General features: G+C 40.1%; 1 protein-coding gene across 1 annotated transcript; it reads left to right on the top strand.

Annotated features, from left to right (window-relative positions):
• The first annotated feature begins 213 nt into the window (after positions 1-213).
• On the top strand, positions 214-19,250 carry ube3d (ubiquitin protein ligase E3D). The gene is made up of 10 exons (XM_026185387.1): positions 214-537; positions 3,131-3,342; positions 3,855-3,945; positions 5,760-5,982; positions 6,368-6,440; positions 6,526-6,604; positions 7,570-7,678; positions 8,762-8,928; positions 12,187-12,325; positions 18,809-19,250. The coding sequence occupies exons 1-10, from the start codon at positions 449-451 to the stop codon at positions 18,827-18,829; spliced, it is 1,203 nt and encodes a 400-aa protein (XP_026041172.1). The 5' UTR covers positions 214-448; the 3' UTR covers positions 18,830-19,250.
• Positions 19,251-23,763: the final 4,513 nt, after the last annotated feature.

Below are 23,763 nucleotides of genomic sequence, written 5' to 3'. Positions count from 1 at the left end.
GAGGAGGTTCATGAATGTAGTGAGAGGACTAGGGTGAGAGGGAGGCAGATGATCTACTGTGGCTGCCGAAAAATAAAAAGAATTAGACAGAATCTTTAAACATCATCTCCTAATCATACAGCTGGTAATTTACCCTAAAACCCAAAGACTACACGAAAAAAGGTGTTCATTATGGGCGTGGTGTTTTAAAAACGCTTAACCTTTATTTTGAAATCTTTACAGGATGTTGTTCCTGCCTTGTCACTCTATTGCTCTTGGTTTTACGTACTCGTGGTGCCGTCACGCCGCGGATAAACATAAAACCCTGTACATTCAGTTTGGTAAATCAGGCAGATAGGGTTTTGTGTTTACTCTGCTTTGGATTCTGTGTTTCTGATTAGCGTCACCCAGCCACGCTCGTGTTTCGATAAGCGTGTCATCTCTTCTGGATTCCTCCTAAACAAAGCGAATGGCAAACGAGGTGCCAGCCAAGACACATGGAGTTGGAGTCTTCTTGGAGCTGAGGAGAAGGCTTCAGAGTGGACTGCTTATTGTGGGGTAAGTATGTAGCAGATATCGTAAGTACCAAGTAGTCAGAAATGCATGTTTCTTTGGCAAGTACAAGCAAGCCTAGCTAACATTAGCTAACTTAGGTGATGCTACAGCTTCACCATAGCACCGAGAGCAGGCAGGCTAAATGCAATTCAGTGTTTCAGCGAGATACGCTAACGTTTACTAATGTTTGAATTTGAAATTAATACAAAGAACAAGAACTTTAAAAGAAATGATCGTAGAAAGTAGCAAATTGTATTGTGAAACGCCGTTTTAAAGTAAGTGCTTAAAGTAACTCACCCGTGTAAGATAGTGTTTTGAAAATGAATTAACTTTATTGTTGTTGTCTAGACTAAAACCCTATGAATGCGTGGTTAGAAATGTGTCTTGAAGTCTAACACTTTGAATAACCAGTGAAACTGAAAAAGTGCTGTAACAAATCCGTGTGTTACATTACAGTTACATTGCAATAGAATACCTTCTATAGAAGGTACTCTATTCTATAGAAGGTACTCTATTATACCTTCTATAGAAGGTACTCTATTATACCTTCTATAGAAGGTACTCTATTGCAGTTTTCTATAGTTCTCTAATTCATAATCTTATTTAAGTAAAACTGCAAACATTTTAGTATCAAAATATAGTTAAATTACTAAAGTGGAAGCATTCACAATGGATAATAGCCTTTTTTTTAAAGTTTTATGTATTATTGAATCATAATCCATCCATCCATTAATGTTTTAGTTAGATGGGCTGAATGAGTTTAATTGCCTATATAATGTTGGGTAGTGTTATCTAGAATAATCCATTATCATTTCTTCCATTCTCTTAGCTGTTTGTCTGGCCTAGAGTTGTACAGACACTGGAGTCCGTCTGAGCAGTCCTAGCACGAGAGGCAGGGTACACCTGGACAGGAGTGTCCAGGGTGTAGCAGACAGTTAACCTAAGTAGCATGTTTTTGGACTAATGGAAAAAGCCAGAGTGCCTTGATAGAGCCAACATAGGGAGTGAGATAACATGCAACCTGTACACAGATGCCCCAGCCAACCAGGAGGTTCGATCCTGTGAGGCAACAGTGTACCACTGTGCTGCCATATGTATATACTAAAGCTTACAGATTAGCGATTCAGGGTAACAAGTATAACATTTAAAGTTACTGTGGAGTACAAATAGATGACAGTGTAATATAGAAATACTTAATGCAGAAATACACTGAAGTTTTAATATATTATATTTAATGAGTGATAGCGTCAAATTCCACCACTGGTGTTATACACACAGAATAGAATAAAAAAAAAAAAAATTAATATTATTATTATTATTATTATTATTATTATTATTCATAAATCAAACAATAAAATTATATGCTGCTTAAAACACAGAAAAAGCAAATAAAAAAATTACAATAAAATAATTAAAAATTAAAACCAACTGTCATACTATGGCCAGTGAAAAGAGGTGAGTATTAAGAAGTGGTGTTTCTTACCTTGAGGTGGTATATACCTGAGTATATACTACAAAAGCCACTAGATGGGGCTAATGAGATTTGAAATTCAGCAACAAGAGCCCTAGTCCTTTGCTGTCTTTCATAGTATTCAAATAATGGTTGACAGGCTGTTCAATTGTGTGGTTTTACATATAACTACATTATGTAGCACTGTACAGACCTGTGATCAGTAACAGCAGCGCTACCCTCTCTCCAGTGTTTGCCTCTAAAGAAAAAAAGTCCATAAAATGGTTGTATATCCATGTGACTCAGGAAATGCTCAGGCTTTTGACTTTGAACTGTTTTTATTAGTGTTTATTACTGCAGTAGTGTTCATAGTAATAGCTCCTAACTGTGCCACTTCATATATAGTTCTCATCATTTAACGTACCTGATTTCTGTTGTGCAACAAAGGCTCGCTCATTTCTCACTGAGTGAGGCTAATTCTGAGTCCATATGTTTTGAACAAGGGAAAAAGATTAATTTATGCTGGATTGTGTGAAGTTTATGGGTTGTTTTATGTACACATTATGTGACAAGAACAGAAAGTACAAAAGGAGTCAGCCTTTGGAGTTTTTCTTTCATTCAAAAAAAAAAAGACAAATGGTGCTCCAAAAGATGATTTGGCCTCCCTCCTGAAGAAAGATCACCAGAATTATTTTTTTTTCTTTTTGTTGCGGTATGCGGTGACCATAAATACAAGGAAAATGTATTATAGTACATGACTTAATGAAAGTATTGTTTTGATTACTTTGACTTTTAAAAATGTCAGAATAAGTGAAGAAAGCCTGTTATATTATCAACAGCCCCAAATCCCAAATATTTATCATTTTTACTTGGAAAATGAATTTTTCAAAGTTGCTAACTAATTATGGTAATATGGGCTATAGATGTGATTGGTCACAGCAGATGGCCGCCTTTCCCTGAGTCCGGTTCTCTCAGAGGTTTCTTGGTAAAAAGGAGTTTTTCCTTCCCACTGTCACCACATGCTTTCTCAAAGGAGGTTGTTTGATTGTGTTGTCTGTCTGTTATTGTAGGGTCTTTACCTTAAAACCTCTACAGGAGTCCAAACAGTTTGTGTTTATTTACACTTACAAACCATCTGCTCTTCAGGAAAGATGTGGCCCAGACGCCTGCAGATGTGGCCATAACAAGTGGAGATTCATCCCTCCACATCCGCACTCCCAGAGGGGTGCTGTACCTGACTCTGCCAGCAGGAGTCACCTTCGAGCAGGGATCCTGCATTCCGACACCTGCGGGAGAATCGTGTGGAGAAGAGCTTCATTTCAGACTGCGCATCAGCGTGGAACGAAGCACGGATGAAGGTAATGCCCAGGGAGACCTCCCTCTGAGTAGCTGCGCTCCTACGTGCCAAGACAAGAACAAAGTCTTTTGGTAGCTATTTAGAGCCTTGCTGTCTATTCTGATTTAATTGGGCTGAGTCACTTGGTCATCTGAGAGAGTGAAGGTGTAAATTTTCCTCTCAGGATCCTTAGCAGCGCACAGGCAGCTAATCATCAGCCCAGGAAAGCTCCCTTTAAGTGGTTTGAACGGACTCATCTAAAGCAAACCCCAAAGCCGTTTCATAATATCCCCAAACTCCCATCTTTTGGCGTTCTGTTTGTTTTTGCCATTGTAACAGAAATTTACAGCCAAGCCCCATCAGTGACAGTCCAATCAAACTCGGATTGATCGCCCGCTCTCTATCCAGCCACCTTCACCACCCAGTGTTTCATCGATTTTTGTGCCAAGTCGTAGAAGGTTACCACCCTCTCACCAAATCTGCCTCATTTGTTTGTTTGTTTTTTGCCTTTCGTTCCCCACCCACTTCCCACAGATTCTTCTGCCAGCATGATGAAGATGCTCCGGGCAAAAAAGGCTTATTGTTTCTACTGCCAAGGCTGCATGACAAGGCTGCTCGAGGACAGGTGAGGAGAAGACGGGACGAGGAAGGGCACTGGTGGAAATGGGTTTTTATTTACTCCCTCCTGTGTAGGAAGAGGAGTGATTCTTTATTGATGGCGTGACCCAGCTGTAGGAGTGATAGTCGGAGAGAGAGAGGGGAAAAATTGATGGATGGGAGCCTCTGCGGAGAGCACAGCTGACAGCTTGACTGGGTTAGAGTTATAGAGTCTGTGTGATGTAAAGGTCTGTGCTAGCCATTAAAAACACAATTGTGTTTCTTACCTTGAGGTGGTTCGACTGGACAGCGGTATTGTTCTTATTGCCTTGTAGCTTTCTCTGGTCAGCAATGTGACATGCTGAAAATTGCAATAGCTGCATTATGGAGACCCTTGCCCTCAGGCTATGTTTCTCAGCTGTAACTCACTAAAAGTTGGCAAAAACATATATATACTTTTTTTCTCTTTTTTTGCAACAAGATGTCAGCAAAGGTTGAAACATCAGGGGAAGAACTCAGTGCAAAATGAAAAGTTATAATTTCCACAGCATTATGGCTCATTGTGCTTTGTAACAAAATGTTCTATTTTATATGTCTGCTCTCAGGTATTAATGGCTGGACTTGCCACATAAAAGACTTCTGTGTAATAAAACTGGGCTGGAATAAAATAAAGAGTAGTATCTTGTAGCTTTAGGTGTTTAGGGTGCATAGCGTCTCTGCTGGCTTCAGTCTTTTTCCAGTTGCAGTTGCCAGGTGTTTTTATTTATTAAAAAAACAAACAAACAAACAGAAAAACAAAAGTTCTGGGTCCTGCCACTCCAGCACCCAACAGCAATTTACAAGTTAGTGGACAGTGGAAAAAGGAAAAGGGCGAGGTAAACACCACTCATCCAATGAGCTGTAATGTGTGCTCAATTTACTGTAAATGTTGCTTACAATCATTGTCATTTATTTACCCCAGTTGGAAAACTCTGTAGTTACAAAATGAAGCCATCTGGTTACTGGAGTCAGGGGGCGTGTGACAGGTGGAGCACATTGCTCTCCGCGAGGCTACACATCACTTAATTCGAGTCACTCAACTGCATCTTTCTGCTGTGATTGTGATGTTTGTGCCTTTTGGATTATTGTGCTGGAATTATGTGACTAATATTATGACTTGCTGTCCCAAGAAGTTTGGGCTTAAATTTGGTTTGTGAAATTGTGTTTTTATGTTGTTGTTTTTTTTGTCTGTTATTAATTAGCCGTTATTTATTTGTGCATTAAAGCCCTACAGTTTACCATGCTTTAGCTGCTAACTTGGCATGCCACCCTTTCCAAATATGGCCAAACCAACATTAATATTATAATATGCAGAGTCCAAAGCCAGTGTTTGATTGTTAGTAACTGGTGTAGTTCCAGTTTTTTACAACTAAAGGCCAAATATTTCCTCCTTTTGAGCCATTTCCATGGCTCAAGCTTGTCCTCTTGCCACCCTGTGGGATCTGGAGACTTTGGAACCTGGGTCAGCTCTTTCGGGTCTTTGTCATATTCCTTGAGCTGCCACTGGAAGATGCTGCTACAACCAGGAAGTGCCTGTGCTCTGAGGAAGGATATTGACTACATTTAAGAAACTCCTGGGAAAAAAAAATGTAGTTGGATGACCTATCATCATCATTTTTTTTTTTTTTTAGCTAATTATACTCTTCTGTATTTTGATTTTTCGCCAGCTCTCTGGGATCTCTGTGCTTATTGAGAGATAACGCCTCTCACTAAGACAAGAACCAATTAGCACCGTGTTTAAATATTGCTGAACAATAAACACTGTAATTGCTTTTTTTTCTTATTATTTTTCCTCTTTTTCAGAGTGTTTAAGCGAGTTCTTCCTCTCCCTAATGGTAACTGGAACGCCATCGTGGATGACTGGTGTTGTCACCCAGACCCGTTTGCTAACAAGAAACTGTTACCCCGAGCAGAAGATTGTTTAATGGGCGATTCCTTTGTGCTGTTAGCCCGTGATGGCAGCTGTGAGCAGACTCTGACTGAGGAAGTGAGTCCTGTTGGCACACAGGACAGCCATGATCCAAAGGTGAGGGACGTGCAACAGAAATGGCTCCTGTTTATGCAATTAGTACAAAAAGATTTCAGTAGATTTTCCATCCATTCATCTATCCATCCAGACACTCTCTTCTTAGACCAAGCAAAATCAGACTGTGCAGATGAAGATTGATCCCCCTCTTCGTCCATTAGTCATTCTCCACACAACCCGCTCAACACAGGCACAACTGCATGACTAAAGCTGAGAGACAAAGTGCAGGAAAAACAATCGGGCTGCTGTAATTCTCTCTCTGTGTCACATCCTTTTCTGTCTTCCAACCTAGCTATAGCAGCTACTAAATTTTAAAACTGCTGAGTTATAGGTGGCTGCTTTGTGGTGATCCGTTTCTGGATGTCTCTATCTATGGTGTGCACAGAAACCTTGCCGCAGACTGGCCCTCATCTCCTGTGCGAGCTGTTCGTCAGTGCTCGGAGAGGCCGTCGCACCAGGTAGGGGACGATTGTTGCAAGTTTTTATAAATAAACAGCATTTCAACAAGCATGTGCGAGCCCTCTCCCGTGTGGTGTCTTCCAGAAACGCTGAAGCTGTACGTCACACAGGTGGTGGTGGAGCCTGCTGTGGGAGACAGAAAGCCAGAAGCTTCACTGAACAGGCAGGTTTTTTTTTTTTTGTTTTTTTTTATCCTTTCAAATCCATACGAGGGACTGTCGGTGCCAAAGATTCTGTTCGCATGCACATGTCGACTGAACACGTGACAGAACATTTGTTGATGCCAGTGCAACTTTACTTCTGAGCTTCCTTTCATTTTATCCACGTTGTTGTGAATCTTGTGTCGGTGCGTTGTTTGGCTACGTTATTGCAATTGCCACCCTGAAGGCACTGTCTTTGTTATTGTCCTATGCTGTATAAAACTGAACTAGTGTTTAAAGCATGAAAAATGTTTGCAGTGCAGTGTGGATGTGAATTCTTGGCACAAATGGAACCTCATATTCCACAGATGACAAGAAGGCATCTGTTGCTTTTAAATTACACTATTTTATAGAAAATAATCCCTTTTTTTTTTTTTTTTCATTTCAGGTTATTTGGTGTGGGGGGGGGGTCGAGTCACACAAGCTCTAGTCAGGCTTTACTTTCTCTATAGTTTCATCATTATGACTGCTGTTGGATATTTTTAGCCCTTCACAATAAAATCAGTACGATGACTATAAATCAGTTCAGGTCCATTTGTATGTTTTTCTCAAGTATCTGACACACCGCTGATTGGATTTTACTGGATCTTGGGGGTGAATGAGGCATATCAGCACTGTGTTCAGGCTTCTTCAAAAATGATTGCAGTCTAGGTCTGAATTAAACACTTTAATAACCACATCTCCCACTGCACCAGTCTGAATAATTCAAAAATCTGCACATAAGCATTTCTCGTCTACGGCCTCATCATTTGATTAACCGGCTCATAAAAACCAACTTTTACCAGACATATTTTATTTTTGTTTTTTTGTTTGTTTTTGTAAACTTTGATCAGGCAGAATCATCTCCTAAGATAGTGTTTGCTCCAATCTGTTGCCTTTTCAGGACAGAATATGTAAAGTGAATGAACATCGTGTCTCTCTTGGACAGATCTCTGTTTGTGGAGAGGACGGTAGCTGTTAGGTTGCTGGAGCTGTCAAACTCATTGAGCACCTACCACTTCTCTGTCCAGACTCCCGATGGAAAAGCCTTCCTGTTGGTAAGAACCACCCAGCATAATCAGAAAAATAAATGACTTCTAAATACAAATCAAGTACTCTATTATTTAAGAAACGGAAAAAGATTGACTGTGATTGTGTCGTGTGTAGCATTCCCCCAGTGCGTCCAACAGAGTGAGTGAGTAAATTTTAGATAAAAATGCTTGGTTATATAAGGTTTTTGGGGTTATTTATTTATTTATTTTTGTGAATGAGGATTATAGTAGAAAACACAGAATACTCAAGTTGAGTAGTAAGGTGCTATAATCAGTTTATTGTCTTGCCCAAGGATGCATTTTGCTCTTCTCCAACAATGCACTGTTCTGTCTTTGTAATATTCTTCTAGTTTTTGGAATAATATCTGTTGTGCTATCATTTTGTTCCTAATCCATTGTAAGAAAATCGTGGCAGACAGACTCCTTATGCTAGTAAATTTCTTGTCATAGCTTCTAATAGTCTTGTTTGGTGGAAATGAGTGCAGCTGGTTCCAGATCAGGCATCATGTCAGTGGAAAATGTGTATCTGACATGTGAACAGGTTTATTCATAAAATTGTGTTTTTGTTTTCTCAGTTTTACCTGATGTTGGAGTTGAAACATTTTCACAGTAAAAATGTCCAAAAACTATTCCAGTGTTCTGGTTGTGTTCTTGGCAGATATTAAACAGCAGCACATTAAAACTCATCAGTAAAACTCGGGATGGCAGTAACAGTATAATTAATCTTGTGTGAAACTGGGCTGAAAAGGAGCATATTCCAAATGAGAAAAAAATGATTGGAAAAATCAACGTTTCCACCTCTGTTCTCCCATTATTACACATCAGTATGAGGAATCATATTGCAGTAGTAACCCTTGATTTACACTGAACTTAGAGAATAGAACTTAAACCTGTGTTATCCTACAGAATAAAGAAATATTTTCATCTTTCATGTTGAATCAGCTGTACCAGAATAGACCATTTTATTTCTGAAAATCAAACTAATGAATGTATATCATCTCTCTGCTTTGTGATGTGTGACTCCTCACCCACATATCACATATACCCATATGTCTCAAGTGTTAAGTGACCTGTCTGCTCCTCCTGCAGCTCTGGCTCTTGAACAGCGACTCCATCATAGCATCAGTCCCGGAGACACGTGTCGGGACTGAGAGGTCCAATGGCTCCCCTGCTCTTCACAGTCCATCACCCAGAGCTACGAGAGCCCTGAAACTCCTCTACATAGCCTGCTCTGACACGGGCATCCAGCAGAGAGAGTAAGAGAGGACACTTAACATATCCCCCCCCCCTTCCCCTTCAATCTTTGTTTTCCTCCTCCTAATCTTATCCTTTCATCTCTCTTGCGCACCTTCTCAATCACCATCTCTCTTGGCTCACTGTGAGGGATGAAAGCCTACTTTGTTGGTGAACAGACTCTAGGTGTTAATAGAACACGTTGCTCTAAGGGTCCCTGCTCGGATATAATTGTCTGTTATCCTGCGAATGAGCTTCCCATCAAAGCTGCCTCAAAGTTGTCAGCAGCATGTTTGTTGCACGCATAAGGGGTTATGTTGTTTTGACTGTATTGAGGCTCTGTGTGCCTTGCTGTGATGCATTAGAGAAGTGTAGGTGGATGTGCTGCATGTGGTTCTCCATGCTCAGTACAGCAGCACCCCACTGGAAGAGCCTTCCACCCTCATTATTTTCAACAGAATCAGAGCTCAGCAGTTTTTTTTCCCCCCCCACCCTCCTCTTTCTTCCCTTTTTCATTCCCGCTGCCGGGGAAGAGTGAAAGCAGAACAGAACAGGTTTTGTTGTTTCATCCGTTTTGACAAGTTATGATGGAGAAACGATAATTAGAGACAACACTAACCCAAAGGAGAAATAAGGCTGGTCTTCTCAGCCATAGTAGTAAGAGTTAAGAGGAATACTGTAATGTACTGTTAAGCTGAGTGATGCATGGGTACAGAGAGTTGATTCCTCTTACACAAGCTATGAATGCATCTTCAGGGGAAGTGAGAGACTAGGACATACTTTCAAAACAATCTGCTCCTTTCTTTATTGTGCTGTACTTTGTCCACCTCGAGTTTACCCAATAACTCCTACAAATAAATAACACTCTCTCAAACAGCCCATGTAAGCACTCCTCAATAGAAATATTAGTGATTCACTTTATTTAAAAAAAGCAAAAGAAAAACAAAGCAAGTGTTGGAGGCTGAGGCACAAACACAGCTAACCTTTCACAAGAAGAGTGGTGTGGTTAAGTCTAGACAACGTCCTGATTGTTTTGTTTTAGGAAAAGATCACGGTTTCAGTTAAAAATACACCCTTTCATAACATTGCAGTCATGTTGGAGAGCTCACGCTTTGTCAGCACAATTTATATTTACTCACTCACAGTCTTAAAATGGCGCTTAACTTTAAGACCTAATTATAGGTAGCAATCATAGACTGTAAATAAAAGATCAACACTGCCACTGTGACATCACTCAGTGGTTTATAGACTTCCATTTTGAAGCCTCCATTTTGACTGCTGCTGTCTTTGTTTCTTTGAAGCAAAACTTAACCATATCCTGAGAAAAGGGTAGAAGAGGGGAGTAAACAAGAAAGCAAGTTTCTTCAGTGATATCAGTAAGCATACACATGCCGACAGGAAGTCCATATCCGAGAGAAAGAGTTGTGAGCTAGAGAGGCTTCATCCTAGACCAGTAGGTACATCAGCTAAGAGTTGAATTCCTACATTCTGAGACACCCAAAAATGTGGAGTTGTAAGTCACGTATGCTTTTACAGATTCAGGCAGGGACCATCATACTGCTTAGCTATGTTAGCGTGGTGAGCACGGCAAATTTGCCGCCATTTTTCACTTAATGTCACTAAACTCTGTACATTTAGGATATAACACAAGTGAAACTGGTAATTAATACGACAGTTTACCTCGCTTAGAGTTGTCACAGATGGGGAAATAGTTATTACTCACAGTTTTTACTCACTTTTGGCAGATGCCTCAAGTGGCCATTTGAGGACATGGCGATTTTCAATTCAATTCAGTTTTATTTATATAGCGCCAAAGAAACCTCGATACTTACTGCTGATCCATCAGTTTCTCATTTTTATGCTTATTAAGTGGCTTGTGCACCATATTAATTACAAAAAATAAGGTAACAAAAGTGACAAGGCGTTTCATTGTGTCACACACGTACTCCTTTTTTATTGACATGTTGTTTATGTAACATGGCTTCAGCAGATACCAGATATTACAGGAACCCATCACAAATAAAGATTATTTTAAAAAGGATCTTTTTTGTTGTGGCAAACTTGCCAAGAAATAGGCTCAACAAGATATTTTGTTCTTAAAGTAAACATGTCACAACCCTCTGGTTGTGAAACTACTATTTATCATAGTGAAACTGTATCTGAACAGTTTTAAACATGCTTTATTTTTGACTGCAGTCACCTATTGGGCAACATCAGCCCAGCCAGTTTGGGTCTGTCTTTATTTTTCTTTTTTCCCTTTTCAATTGTTCTGTGTTTAATCCTGCCGTGAACTCCACGTCTTCTTAGAGAATAAGCTTCACGTTGGTGGGCTGCTTTTTAGAATTTTACCCATTTCTGCAATTTGAATTTTTGAAGTTTAGCGAAGCTAAATGCCGGTGTGACTCACACTTCCATCCCCCCCACATAATTTACCATTCACCCTTCATCACTCATCTCTGACATTTTTAAATTAAATGTTATGCCTGGGGAGCTGAAGTCCCGGGATGACGGCCCTCTTATTCAGGATACAGCTGGTTACAGTTGAGTGCAGCCAGTGGTTGCAGTACGCGTTGTTAAAACTGCCAATAATTGGCTAGAGAATCAGTGAGCCAGTGCCTAAGTGGATTAGGCTTGTCACTAATGGCAGTTATTTGATTATAAATTGAGTGAAAGTCGCAGGCACCATCACTGTCCCGGTACAATAGAGAAACAGGAGGTCTAATAGCTGTGGAAAGTGAGTCTAATGAAAAACACACATGCACAACTTGTTCATAATGTCTAATCAACTCCTACAAAGCGTTATGATGTTGGCTGGTTGGGGTTCAGTACAGCCACAGTTGCCTTTTTTTTTTTTTTTGACTGTCTTTCATCTTAAGTACAACTGCCAAAACTTTGAGGAGACTTTACCCTTTCAGAAACTGCACAGACGGCTAAATGTCACCCAAACAAACTGGATCAGCACCTCACGCTGACAGACCATCAATCTTGGTTCTCTCAATCACTCTTCCTCTTCTCTCTTCAGCCCTTCCCCTTTCTTTTTGTCCTTGTCTTGAACACACACTTCATCAGCCTCACAGACACGTATAGCGACACGCGCTCACACAGGTTATAAATCCATGTGTTTGGATATGTGGTTATCAGTTTACAGTTTAAAACTAGTCAATTAAAATGGCAGGACGACCACTTCAACTTGAGATTTACGGTAGCTTTTCTGGACTTCATTTTGGTCGTAAAATGCTAAGGCAGTCACAATAAATCATTGCTTCTCTCTGTGTTTTCAGCACTGTAACTAGTTGGGAGGTCAGTGTCATAGGACATCCTGTGGTGCTGCCACTAAAGGTGTGTGAGGAGCTGCTGCACGTGATGGATGACAGCAACTCAACACTTCCCGCGTCGATGCGTTGCATGAGGTCCTATGAGGTGAGACGTTTACCATGTATTGTAAAGCCATATTCATTGGTTGCTTATCTTTATTACATAAGCAAAGAGAGAGGGAACTTCATGTACCTTTTAGCGTTCTACCTTTTGTAAAAAGCTGTATTAGCAGCACCACAGGCTTTGTTTTAGTTGACAGCGCTTGCTTACTGCTCCCCCTTTTTCCATACAGTGCCTTGTTTCTCCATTATTCAGTAGTGCTTGACAGTGTTTTTATCCCGCCTTAATTAATTTCATGATTCAGAGCTTTCAGTTAACAGCCTCGCTTTAGGGATTATGTGGGTCAAATGTAAGACTTTTCTTTTGTCAGCCTTATTTCAGCTCCTATACACCTGTAATTGTGCAAAATGTGTATATTTAGCCCGAGTTGCCAAGGAAAGCCATGCGACTAGAAAACGGGAGGCGTTAACTTTGCTGACAAGTCTATTCTCTCTGAGGCTTTAAACAGTGATAGGGTAATTAGTGCCATTATCCTCCACTTACTTCTCAGAAAGTTTGGGACTCCTACCTCTTAAACAAGTCTGCTAAAAATTACAAAGGCTAGATTTGAGCCTCAAAATCCACATTCTAAATCTCATTCTGATGCTTGGTTTGAGCTTGAGCAGATTACTGTGACTATAAGCATATATGCCTCAATGCCAGAATGCTTTGATTGGCTGAATAAATATTTTCATTAGCAGTTGAACAGGTGTACCTAAGAAAGTGAACGTCTTTATATTCCATTTATTTCTAACACAGCCTGATAATTAAGATGAGACCCAGATAAGGTAAGGTTTAAAGAAATAATCATCAATGACCAACTGATTTGTGACTTGGAGAACCAGTGGAGAACTGAAGAACTGAGTATAAGCACTGATGAAGATATAATTAGGAACTTGTAATTTCACACACTCAAATCTCTGCTTATTGCCTACGTGATAGGTTGTGGTATTTCAGCGCTACTTTAAGATAAGCTAATAGACTTGGGAATTTACAAGTGGATGTTTACACTTTTTTTTTCTTCCCCTAGCTCAGGAAATGGAAATGCCATGGCAAAGGACCAGATCGCTCTCTGGCCCTGTCCATGTAAACCACATTAAATTCCCATCATCCACATATAAAACAATCCGCTCAGCACTTATCCCTTTGTGGCTGATACATGGGCACTACTGGAACCCAGACGCTGGGTTTGTAGGTACCCCACACTCTGTTATGTCAGTTACCAGCCTCCTTTGCTACTACTAATATGTTCTCTAGTTGCTTTCCTCAAATGAAGATTAGTTTAAACTGCTACCTGTCCACTTCTCCTCACTAGCTACCAAACTTTATAGTGATTCCACAAGCTCTGCTCTTCAATTTTGTGCTAGTCTCTTATGGCATATGCCATAATAAGGATATCCCCTTAAGGCATAAGGAAGCCCACTCTTTTGTTCTCTTTGATGGCTGCTGTTTGTCCCAGGCTCCCTAATGAAATGCGCTGGGAGGGAAATCTTAAGACTCTGCTATATTATTTTGACTAAGATCTGAATTTGACTCGTCTGCTTTCATTCCTCACGCATAAAAACTGAAGTCCACCAGTTTACATCAACACTAACATAATGTTAAACTTAGATGAAGCCACTTTTCCTTCTTCCTTCTTATGAGGGTAGTGGTCTTTAAAGCTTAAACATTCCTCACTATGGAATTGCCGTCTCGCCACAATCCTTAAGGGTGAGACACTAATAAAAGGTCAGCTCTGTCTCTCACCCCCCCGGGTGCGCGCACGCACACACACACACACACACATATTGTGGTACAATAATGAGCAGTATTTTTGCTTTCTCTGGTAACAACATGACAGCGGCGGGTGGAGCGGAGGGAAATTGGGCCCTGTTGAAATGGAGAAGGTTGCAGAGAGAGCGACCCAGACAAGAGACACAGTATCTGTCTGGTGGTGGAAGCGGTTGTAACAGTAAAGAGAGTGTGATAAATTGACACACTCAAACATTTCCTGATAGTAGGAGCCTCTTGTGCTGCAGGCGGCAGAGTACGGGAAGGTAATGTGATCATAGGGTTATCTAGAATTACCGGAGACTGTCTGAGAAGAGTATGTGAGACTCACTGTTTGAAAACACAACAGAGTATCAAAGCATGTAGTGTGGCATCCACCAATGATCTGAAGAATTATTTCTGCTGCTTAAACTGTTGAGTGAGTAAAAGGCTTACTGTTATAGTTATAGTAACATACACTTGGCAAATGGAGGGTCACTGGTTCAATTCCAGCCAGATATGGTATTGCATATGTGGACCTACCTGCTATGACAGACAAAAGTAGATTTTGACTATTTTTAAAGTAAATTAAATAAAGTGAATTTTGTGTTGTGTTCATGATCTTGGTCAGTATATGTAATGGCTACTTTTCAGGTAATATATTACAAAACCATATAAGATGTAGTGTCTGTAATGTTGTTTCCAGTGCAGCTGTGTTCCGTTCATGGCATGGCTTTAATCGTAACAGCAACATCTTGAAGCAGAGATGTAGTTTGTACTGGGTCTTTTATTTTGAAAATTGACCAGATTCTCTCTTGTCCCGTCCCTGTGTCTGACTTCCTGCTGTTACTTATGTAAATGAAAGTCTGTAGTCATTTGAAAAATGGATATTTCACAAGCCTTTAGGTAGCTCTGAGAAAAACTAAGTCTACTTTTGCTCCGTCTACTCTTTATATAGAAAGTAAGAGGATAAGCAAGCCTATAAAGGCAGAAGTTTTGGCAGTTTACTGGTCTGAAGCATGCATGTCCTACGAAGATGGGTGCATTGTGTTAAGTGTGTTAACAGAATGCCAGTATTTCCAAAGGAGTAGACTTCCCAGCAAATTCACCCCCAAGTTGTACAATACTCAGAGAAATTGCAACAAACCCAAAGATTTACATCTCAGACTCTACAGGCCACAGTGAGCATGTTAAATATTAAAGTTCATGACAGAACAATTAGAAAACGACTGAACAAGTACGGCATGTTTGCAAGAGTTTCAAGGAGTAAGTCCCTTGTCTATAAAAAGAATATGGTAGCATGGGTTGGATTTAGAAAGTTGCAAGACTTCTGGAACAGTGTCTAATGGACAGATGACATGGAGTATAATTACCTTAAACTGAACACCAGCATAGCAGCACAAGAACCTCCTGTTAAGCTGTTAAGCACAGTGGTGGAGTGGTGATGTCTTTTGAGCTTGTTGTGCAGCCACGTGATCTGCACTCAGTGAAGCACTCACTTAGTTAACCATGAACTCTATACCAAAGTATTCCACATTAGGTCGTCTGTCCTGACAGCTAAAGCTTGGCTGTAATTAGGTCATGCAGCAGCAAATCTACAACAGAACCTCTGAAAAAGAAAAGAATGAAGGGGTCGCAGTCACCAAGTCAAAGTCCAGACCTTAACCTGACTGAAATGCTGTGATGGACTAAAGTAATGTTGTAAAGAAGAATGGACCAAAATTACTCCCCAATGATTGATAAAATCAAGACTGATAAAGTCATACAGAAAACCATCACTGCAAGTTAATAGTGCTAAATGTTGGTTTTACAAGTTACTGACTTACATTTGTGTGACTATAGGAAATAATAATGGCTCTTAAAACTCAATGTATTCACTCATGCTGAGCTTAGGAGCTAATAAAAGACCTTTTCAGCAAGTCATAGTTGTACAAGTACAGGTAACTACTGAATATACTGTGGGAGTACACATGCTGGATCTTTGGAATGACTTATCACGACGCTTAATTGAAACTTCATTAAAGTTAGTAGTCATTCTTTCATGTGTCGTGCCTACATTTAACTTCTCAGCAGATTACTAACTTTTACCTACACTGGCTTCCATTTACTGAGCTCACTTTCAAAGTTCTGATATTGTGCATGTTGGCTCACTGTCACCCTGTCAAGGCTGACTGGGACACTTGAATAGAACTGAGCTATTGTTAATGTGATTAGTGACAGCACTTCTTGTGATATGACAAGTGAAAATGTTCGCTGTGAAAAAGCTTTTTACAGGGCCCGGGAACGGCTCACCAAATGGAATGAGCTGCCATTGTCATTAATTACACCTTTTGAGTAGCAACCACAACAGCCTCTTATCACTACCACAGCACTTCGGCATTGTTTGCAGCTAACTGTGTTGAATCAGTTGTGTTTCTAGATCTGAGTTTCTTTGTTTAATTTCAGTCAGTGTGACCAGATCAAAGTCTGCACCGTAGCTGTGCCCATTATTATGCTACATGTGGAATGTGTGGACTGCTGGGTTCCCCGCCTTGCGTCCCTGGGCCTGCCAGCGTAATGGGGTGTAAAGTAGATCGAGCTCGGAGTGTCACTCTTGAGCCTGCAAACAGACAACGCCTCCCTCCTCCCCCTCTGCTTCATTAATCTCCCTCTCAAACACACTGAGATGGCATGTAGCTCAGACAGAAAAGTGATCCAGTGTTGAACAATGGAGAAGCGGGAAGATCCATCGATCGTGCAGTGTTTCTGCAGTCCACATGCCATCACATCAGGAACACAGCTGCACTTTGAAAGAAATGACTTCATCCGAGTTGCACGCGTAGTGATTCATTGAACAGGGAATTAATTAACACACGGGGGGTGTGACCCTGTTCTCAGTTAAATGTTTACATCACTGGACTCTGTTCTAAACATGAAGATATGAATAAAGTTGATTATATGTTGGTTACCTCCAAACTTTATTGGAGACCTAATAGATGAGACTCTAAAGAAGTGCTTTGTCTTATACTTCCTCACATGCCCCCCCCCCCCCAGTTTTTCTTTTTCTTTTTTTTAATGAAATCCCTTAGTTCTCTAGTAACTCATGAATGGCATTTTCTATGACAGGTTAAGAGTATCCTGTATTCGGGCTAGTAATAACTTGATAGCAGCTATAATCTGAAGCGATAAAGAAAAACACATCATTATTATTTATTTATCAGTTTTAACTGCTGGGAACTCGCTGTGTTTCTTTCATCACCTTCTACTCTTCCAGACCTCTTTCAGTTCTTCACAGGCAAAGACATGTCCTCAGTGCTGCTGGCCAAGTTTGGAGTGTTATGATAGTAGAGCTCTGGCACCAAGAATCAAAGAGCATGTTTACTCGAGTGACTTCCTTAAACCAGGCTCCTGTCATTGTCTCACTACCTTTAATACCCACACTTTAACTGTAAAAGCCGCTGAACTAAAGAGCTGTCGTGTAGAGATGAAAACTAAAACTAGAAAAGGTGGTCTCTCACCACAGCTAGGTGTATTACTCTGAAGGATTTGCTGTGCGATGATGTATAAAATCTGAATTCTGATAGATCAAAAACACCCTTAAGTATATTAATGAGGCAGATCTGCTGTCAGCATCCCAAAAGACTTTGGAGAAGCTTTTTGTTTTTCAAATTCCAATAATTCTAATAATAAAAATTTAAATTCTAACAATATAGACAAGTGACTTTAAAAGGGGGAAGAAAAAGTCAAATCTATTTACCTCGACTTGGTTACCAGGTTTTCAACCCACTTCATAGTTGATGCCAAAGATGAATAACAACAAGCTGTGGGCCAGAAAACTGGTAATGCTGGCAGCTTACCTTTGTTATCTATATGTGAGCAATCATTGAGTCCCTCAGACTGAATTTGACGCATGTGGTAGGTTTGTTTTCTTCATGTGGGTTGCATATTTCAGGGTTCCTATTATGTGTGGAGTCTTTCTGAAAGATGTGTTATTTTCTCAAATAGTAAATGAGGAATCTCACAGATTAATAAAAGTTAATGTACGTGTTTTGTCCAAGCAGGGGAAACATTTAAGCATTTAATTTAATGTTGCAGAAGGGAAGAAACCTGCAGCTTTTTCTTTAAACGTTCTGAAAACCAGTGGTTTTAATCAGCTTCTCACACTGAGGGATGGCGCCCTTCCAATCACAAGTCTGTCTCTGCTTCGTCTCCTTTTTCTTGGACTTAGCAGCAGCAGCTCACCTCTCGTTGCCATTTCTTATCATTTGTATGAATTACCACTGATGCGCTTGAGCAGTGAGCAGACATTGGCACAGGGACGGAGAAGACAGGGCCTTGAGTGAGGCAAATGCCCTCATCTATCATCCCAATATAGAGCCCTCAGTGGAGCACAACCATTGTCTGCAGCAGGCACACACCCAGGAATAGCAGATGGAGGGAGGATGGGGCGAGCTGATTTGTTTTCTGGGCTTTGTTTATCTGAATGTGTGTTTTTGAAGTTGATTAAATCTCTACCACCTGTGTTTTTTGGTTTTTTGCTGTTTGAAGACAGTAATTGCAGATAATGTGCTCCTGAGCTGATCAGTGGACTGTAGAGATTGAGTACATCTGTGGTTTGGCCAACAACAGAAAAAGAAAACTGTACACTTGCCCATTGCAAACTGGAATTTGACCAAATGCTGAAGTTCCATTTATTTTTCCATGTTGTGAGTTTCTGCATAGATTTTCACTCTTTACTAAACTTGTGCTTGTCATTTCTAGGTGGCGTACTTAAGGCTGTGAGATCGCAGGTCAGAAGGCTAGGTGGTCAGGACTCTCACTCATCACTCTTGGTTACATATTTCAAGAACTACTGGGAACAGCCAGGATTACATGTGCCGTTTCTTTAAGTTAACATCCCCCCAGTGCACTGAGAGAATGGGAATGGAATTTACTGCAGGAGGGGGAGAAGTGCACCAAGCAGGCTGTAGCTTGTTAAGCACGTCAAGTTGTGGATTGCGGTTGCTTCTGTCAGAATATTTTAGTGTGTCATCACCTGCACTTAGATTCATGTTGAAACAGGATGATGGCACACTACATTTGTAGTTCCAATGATCTTGAAATGTATCACAATGGTACAAAAGCCTGTGTATATGTGTTGGGTTTGTTTGTTTTTTTTGACAATTCTTAGCAAAGAACCTGAATAAACATTTGCCTAAAAGAATCACCTCTCTTTTTTTGTCTTACCTCCCTGAGATGACTGCTGGTTGATATGTGGGACATTGTTCTTCAGTTGGCTCTTGATGAAGGCTTATTATGGGAACACTTCAGCCCCAGGGCACAGCAGCACATCTTCCACTTGAGAGTAATTACAGCTCATGGAGCTAGGTGATTTTTTTTTTTTTTTTTTTTTTTGTCTTGTTGTGGGTTTGTTTGGGAGTGTGTACCAGTTATTGATAGTATTTATATAATGTGCGTGATATGAGGAATTATTGTCAAAAAGGATGTTTATACTTTGAAAGTGGTCCTTTTCGTTTGAAATAATTGCTCTACTTCCAGATGGATGGAAATTCATGCAGACGGTCAGGATTTCCAACAGAGAAATCTTTGGTGGTCCCACAGATGGTGTGATGTTTATAGCTTTGACAAAAAATGTTTTACTATCACAAGGATTACCATGTAGCCTAGACATGTGTTAGTTATGTCCATCATTTTGGTTTATGATCAAACGCCTTCAAAACTAATAACACTCCCATAAACCTCATTCCTCTTAACATGCTAGCATTTTAAAATTAAGATGCTGAACATAATTAAAAGGTTGTCGGCGTGTCAAGTAAGGATAAGTAACAATCAGGGATTCCATGAATGACATTTAACTTGGGATTTACTAACACCTGCCTAATATTGTATTGGTCACCAGAGATGGGCAGTAACGCGTTACATTAGTGTCCGTTGTGCGTGGGAAGAAAACTTCTTTTTACAGTGAAAAAAAACCCTAAACTTCCAAGCAAGTACCGAGTGCGCTATGACATGATGGGAAACTCACAGAGAAAGTCGCGGATTCTTCAACTGACCGCGGCACACCTGCACCAGGGTAAACCTCCGCCTACCGCAGTGCTGCTTAATAGGTGAAAATAGAGCAACAGGACCGCTGAGTCTTTTTTACTTGCATCTATTTGAAAGAGTGAGTGTAAACACAAAAAATATTTTATTTTATGTGCTGGAATGTGCAGAAAATAGGTTTAAATGTTAAACTAATTTATTCAACTCAGAGAATGTTGGATATAATTAAATTTTTGCTTGATGCATAAAGTTAAAAGATTAAAACTGATAAAACAAGTTAAAAAAAAGATTTTTTCCATTTGATTACATTTTGTATGATGGATTATGTAGAAAAAGTAGAATTGGGCTGAAAGATCTATCGCTTTATCACCTCTTCAGGTTGTAAATCGTGTTTTTAAAAAGTAACTAAGTAATTAATTACTTTTGAAAATAAGCAATCAGTAAAGTAACGGGATTACTTTTTTGGGGAAGTAATCAGTAATTAGTTACTGATTACTTTTTTCAAGTAACTTGACCAACACTGTTGGTCACCCTTTTGTTGCCCAGCCCTGACCCACTGAGGCATGGACTCAACTAAACCCCTAAAGGTTCACACACACTGCCTGCACCAACTTGCTTTCTTCCCACAGTGCATCCTGGTGTCACATGTTCCCTGGGTATGGTGGAGCCCATGCACCAGGCCATCTATGTGATGTACATAAAATGTGATTTCTCTGTTGTCCAGTTCTGATGCTCACATGCTCATTGTTGGTGCTCTTGGAGGTGTACAGGAGTGAACATGGACACCATGACTGGTCTGCAGCTATGAAGCCCCCCATAGACAAAAAACTGTGATGCACTGTGTATTCTGACACTTTTCTATCAGAGCCAGGATGAACTTTTTCTGAAATCTGAGCTACAGTAGCTTGTCTGTTGGATGAGACTACAAAGGCTAGCCTTCTCTCTATGTGTGTATCAACTTGGCTGTTGGATGAGCCTGTTGCTGGTTCACCACTGTTCCTTCTTTTAACCACTTTTGATAGATACTGACCACTGCAGACCAGAAACAGATACTCTGGCCCAGTCGTCTAGCCATCACAATCTGGCCCTTGTCAAACTTGCCCATTTTTTTTATATTCACTTGCGCCCTAAAATATCTCACTGACTAACAGGTGCCATGATGATGAAGAGATAATCAGTGTTATTCACTTCACTTGCCAAAGCGAGGAGTAGTTCCCATAGCCCAGCTTTTACACGCTGAAGGCAAACAGCATAGAAGGGTCTGACAGTGAGGAGTCCTCCTCACTGGCTGCATTCATTTTTATTTAGCAAAGACACAAGCTTGCAAGAAATGAGGAGAGACAAGGGCAAAGTATGGTGGCCCTGAGAGGCCAAACGGACTGCAACTTAAGAAAACACCAGCAATAAGAAAAACACTGCAAAAGCACACAAAACACAACGGAAATAGGAAAAATGACAACGGAAATAGGAAAAAACAGATTTCCAAAAGCACAACGGAAGTGTTTCTGGGGAGACAATAACCCGACGGACCAGTTGCAGGAACCAAAATATACTAAGAATTGCGCTGGGAGACACTTTAAAGAAGTGGAGGATCGATTGGTTTTGTGAGGAAAGAAAAGATGAGAGGTAAGTGTGTTAGTCTAACTATTAGCCTAAAAACCCGTCATCAGTATTATATGAATCATGATAAAACACACCCACCATGTTTTGGGTTCCTGCGACTGGCAACTAGCTATACAGTTGTTATGAAAGGGAAAACTGTCCATAGACGCTGGAACCATATTTTTTATTAGGTTGTAAAACATGTTTATTAATCCTGTAAAGTTCAGAATTTTAACATGGCAGTCTATGGGGACTTACTCTCTTTTTGATGCAGCGTCAAGTGGCCAGTGAAGGAACTGCAGTTTTTGGCACTTTCATCTTACTTTTCTATTTAGATTTTATGTTTTGTTTTGTTTTGTTTTGTTTTGATGTCCTCCGTCATTTACATCAACGTCAGGTTGGGCCTCCTCTTGATACCTCCAATGAACAGCTACGAAATACAAGTCCAATATGTGGAATCGACTTAAGCTCTTTTGTCTGCTTAATTTGTTACTGAATAACAAGGGAACCTGCCTCACCTGTCCATGAAACTGTTTAGCAGTTAACTGTCCAATTAAATTTGAGCTTCTAAAAATGGTTAACTGTAAATAAAATATATCTATAACTCCTGAACATTTAATGCAAAACTTTTGTTAGACCCCATGAATTAAAAGCTTTCGACACTGTGGATCACGCCATTTTAAAGCATAGGCTTATTTCTTTGGGGCTGTCTAGACATGTTGTCTCCTGGTTTACTAATTATTTGAGTGACAGGACTCAATGCATTAAATGTGAAAATCTGTGCTCAGAACTTTTGAATATTCACACTGGGGTGCCACAGGGTTCAATTTTAGGACCTCTGCTGTTCATCATGTATATAAATGACTTGGGACAAAATGTGTCCAATGCTAGTATGCATTTTTATGCTGATGACACAGTAATTTATTCCTTTGGCTCAAACTTTGAAAAGGCAATAGAATCGTTGCAGAAAGCTTTTGACGTGGTTCAGCACACACTTCTGGAGCTGAAATTGGTTCTCAATGCTGAAAAGACAAAGCTAATGTTGTTCTCAAACATGAAGAGATTTCCTCAAACTGTCCCCTTGGTGTCCACTCTTGAGGGAAACCTCATAGAAGTGGTGCATACGTATAAATATCTTGGCTTTTTAATTGATGATTCTCTGACCTTTAAACCTCACATAGACAATCTTGTGAAAAAACTCAAACTAAAATTGGGATTCTTCTTTCGAAACAAATTTTGCTTTTCTTTTGAGACAAAAAAGCGTCTTGTAAATGCTACATTTTTATCTGTTTTAGATTATGGTGATCTGCTGTACATGAATGCTTCCGCCCAGTGTCTTCATAAGATTGACTCAGTTTATCATGCCTCCTTACGGTTTATTACAAACTGTAGGGCCTTGACCCATTGTTGTGATCTGTACGCTCGAGTGGGATGGCCTTCGTTGTCCTCCAGGAGGTTTGCTCACTGGTGCATCTTTATTTATAAGGCCCTGCTTGGACAAATGCCCACCTACATTTGCGATCTGCTCACACGGAGAAGTACTGTTTCTTACAGCCTGCGTTCAAGCGATCTTTTATTGCTCAATGTTCCATTTGCCAGAACTGAACTGGGAAAGAGGGCTTTTACTTATGCTGCCCCTTTCACATGGAACATGATGCAAAAAGACTGGAAGATAGCAGATCTTATTTCATTAAATGCTTTTAAGTCCAGATTGAGAGAGCCAGAGAAAAATGTTTTTAAAATGTAATTGTTATTTATAATATGTATGTAACTTTGTAATTTCAACGTGTTGTCGCCTCTTGGCCAGGACTCCCTTGCAAAAGAGGTTTTTAATCTCAATGGGACTTTTCCTGGTTAAATAAAGGTTAATATATAATATATTAAAACTGAAACGCTGCACTCCAACCAAGTCTTGATTGTCTTGATTTAAAATTCACTGTGGTGTTGTGAATAAGAAACTTAGAAAAACTGTCCTTGTCCAAAAACATATAGACCTAGCTGTATATTCTCCCTTATGTAATGTCAGAAAGCCATATCTTTCACTTAGCTGTCACTTCAACTGCTCACCTCAA

This window comes from Astatotilapia calliptera, chromosome 11 (genome assembly GCF_900246225.1).
Source record: "Astatotilapia calliptera chromosome 11, fAstCal1.2, whole genome shotgun sequence".
NCBI lineage: Eukaryota > Metazoa > Chordata > Actinopteri > Cichliformes > Cichlidae > Astatotilapia > Astatotilapia calliptera.
Note: the sequence above shows the minus strand (reverse complement) of the source record. Positions and strands in the feature narration are given on the sequence as shown.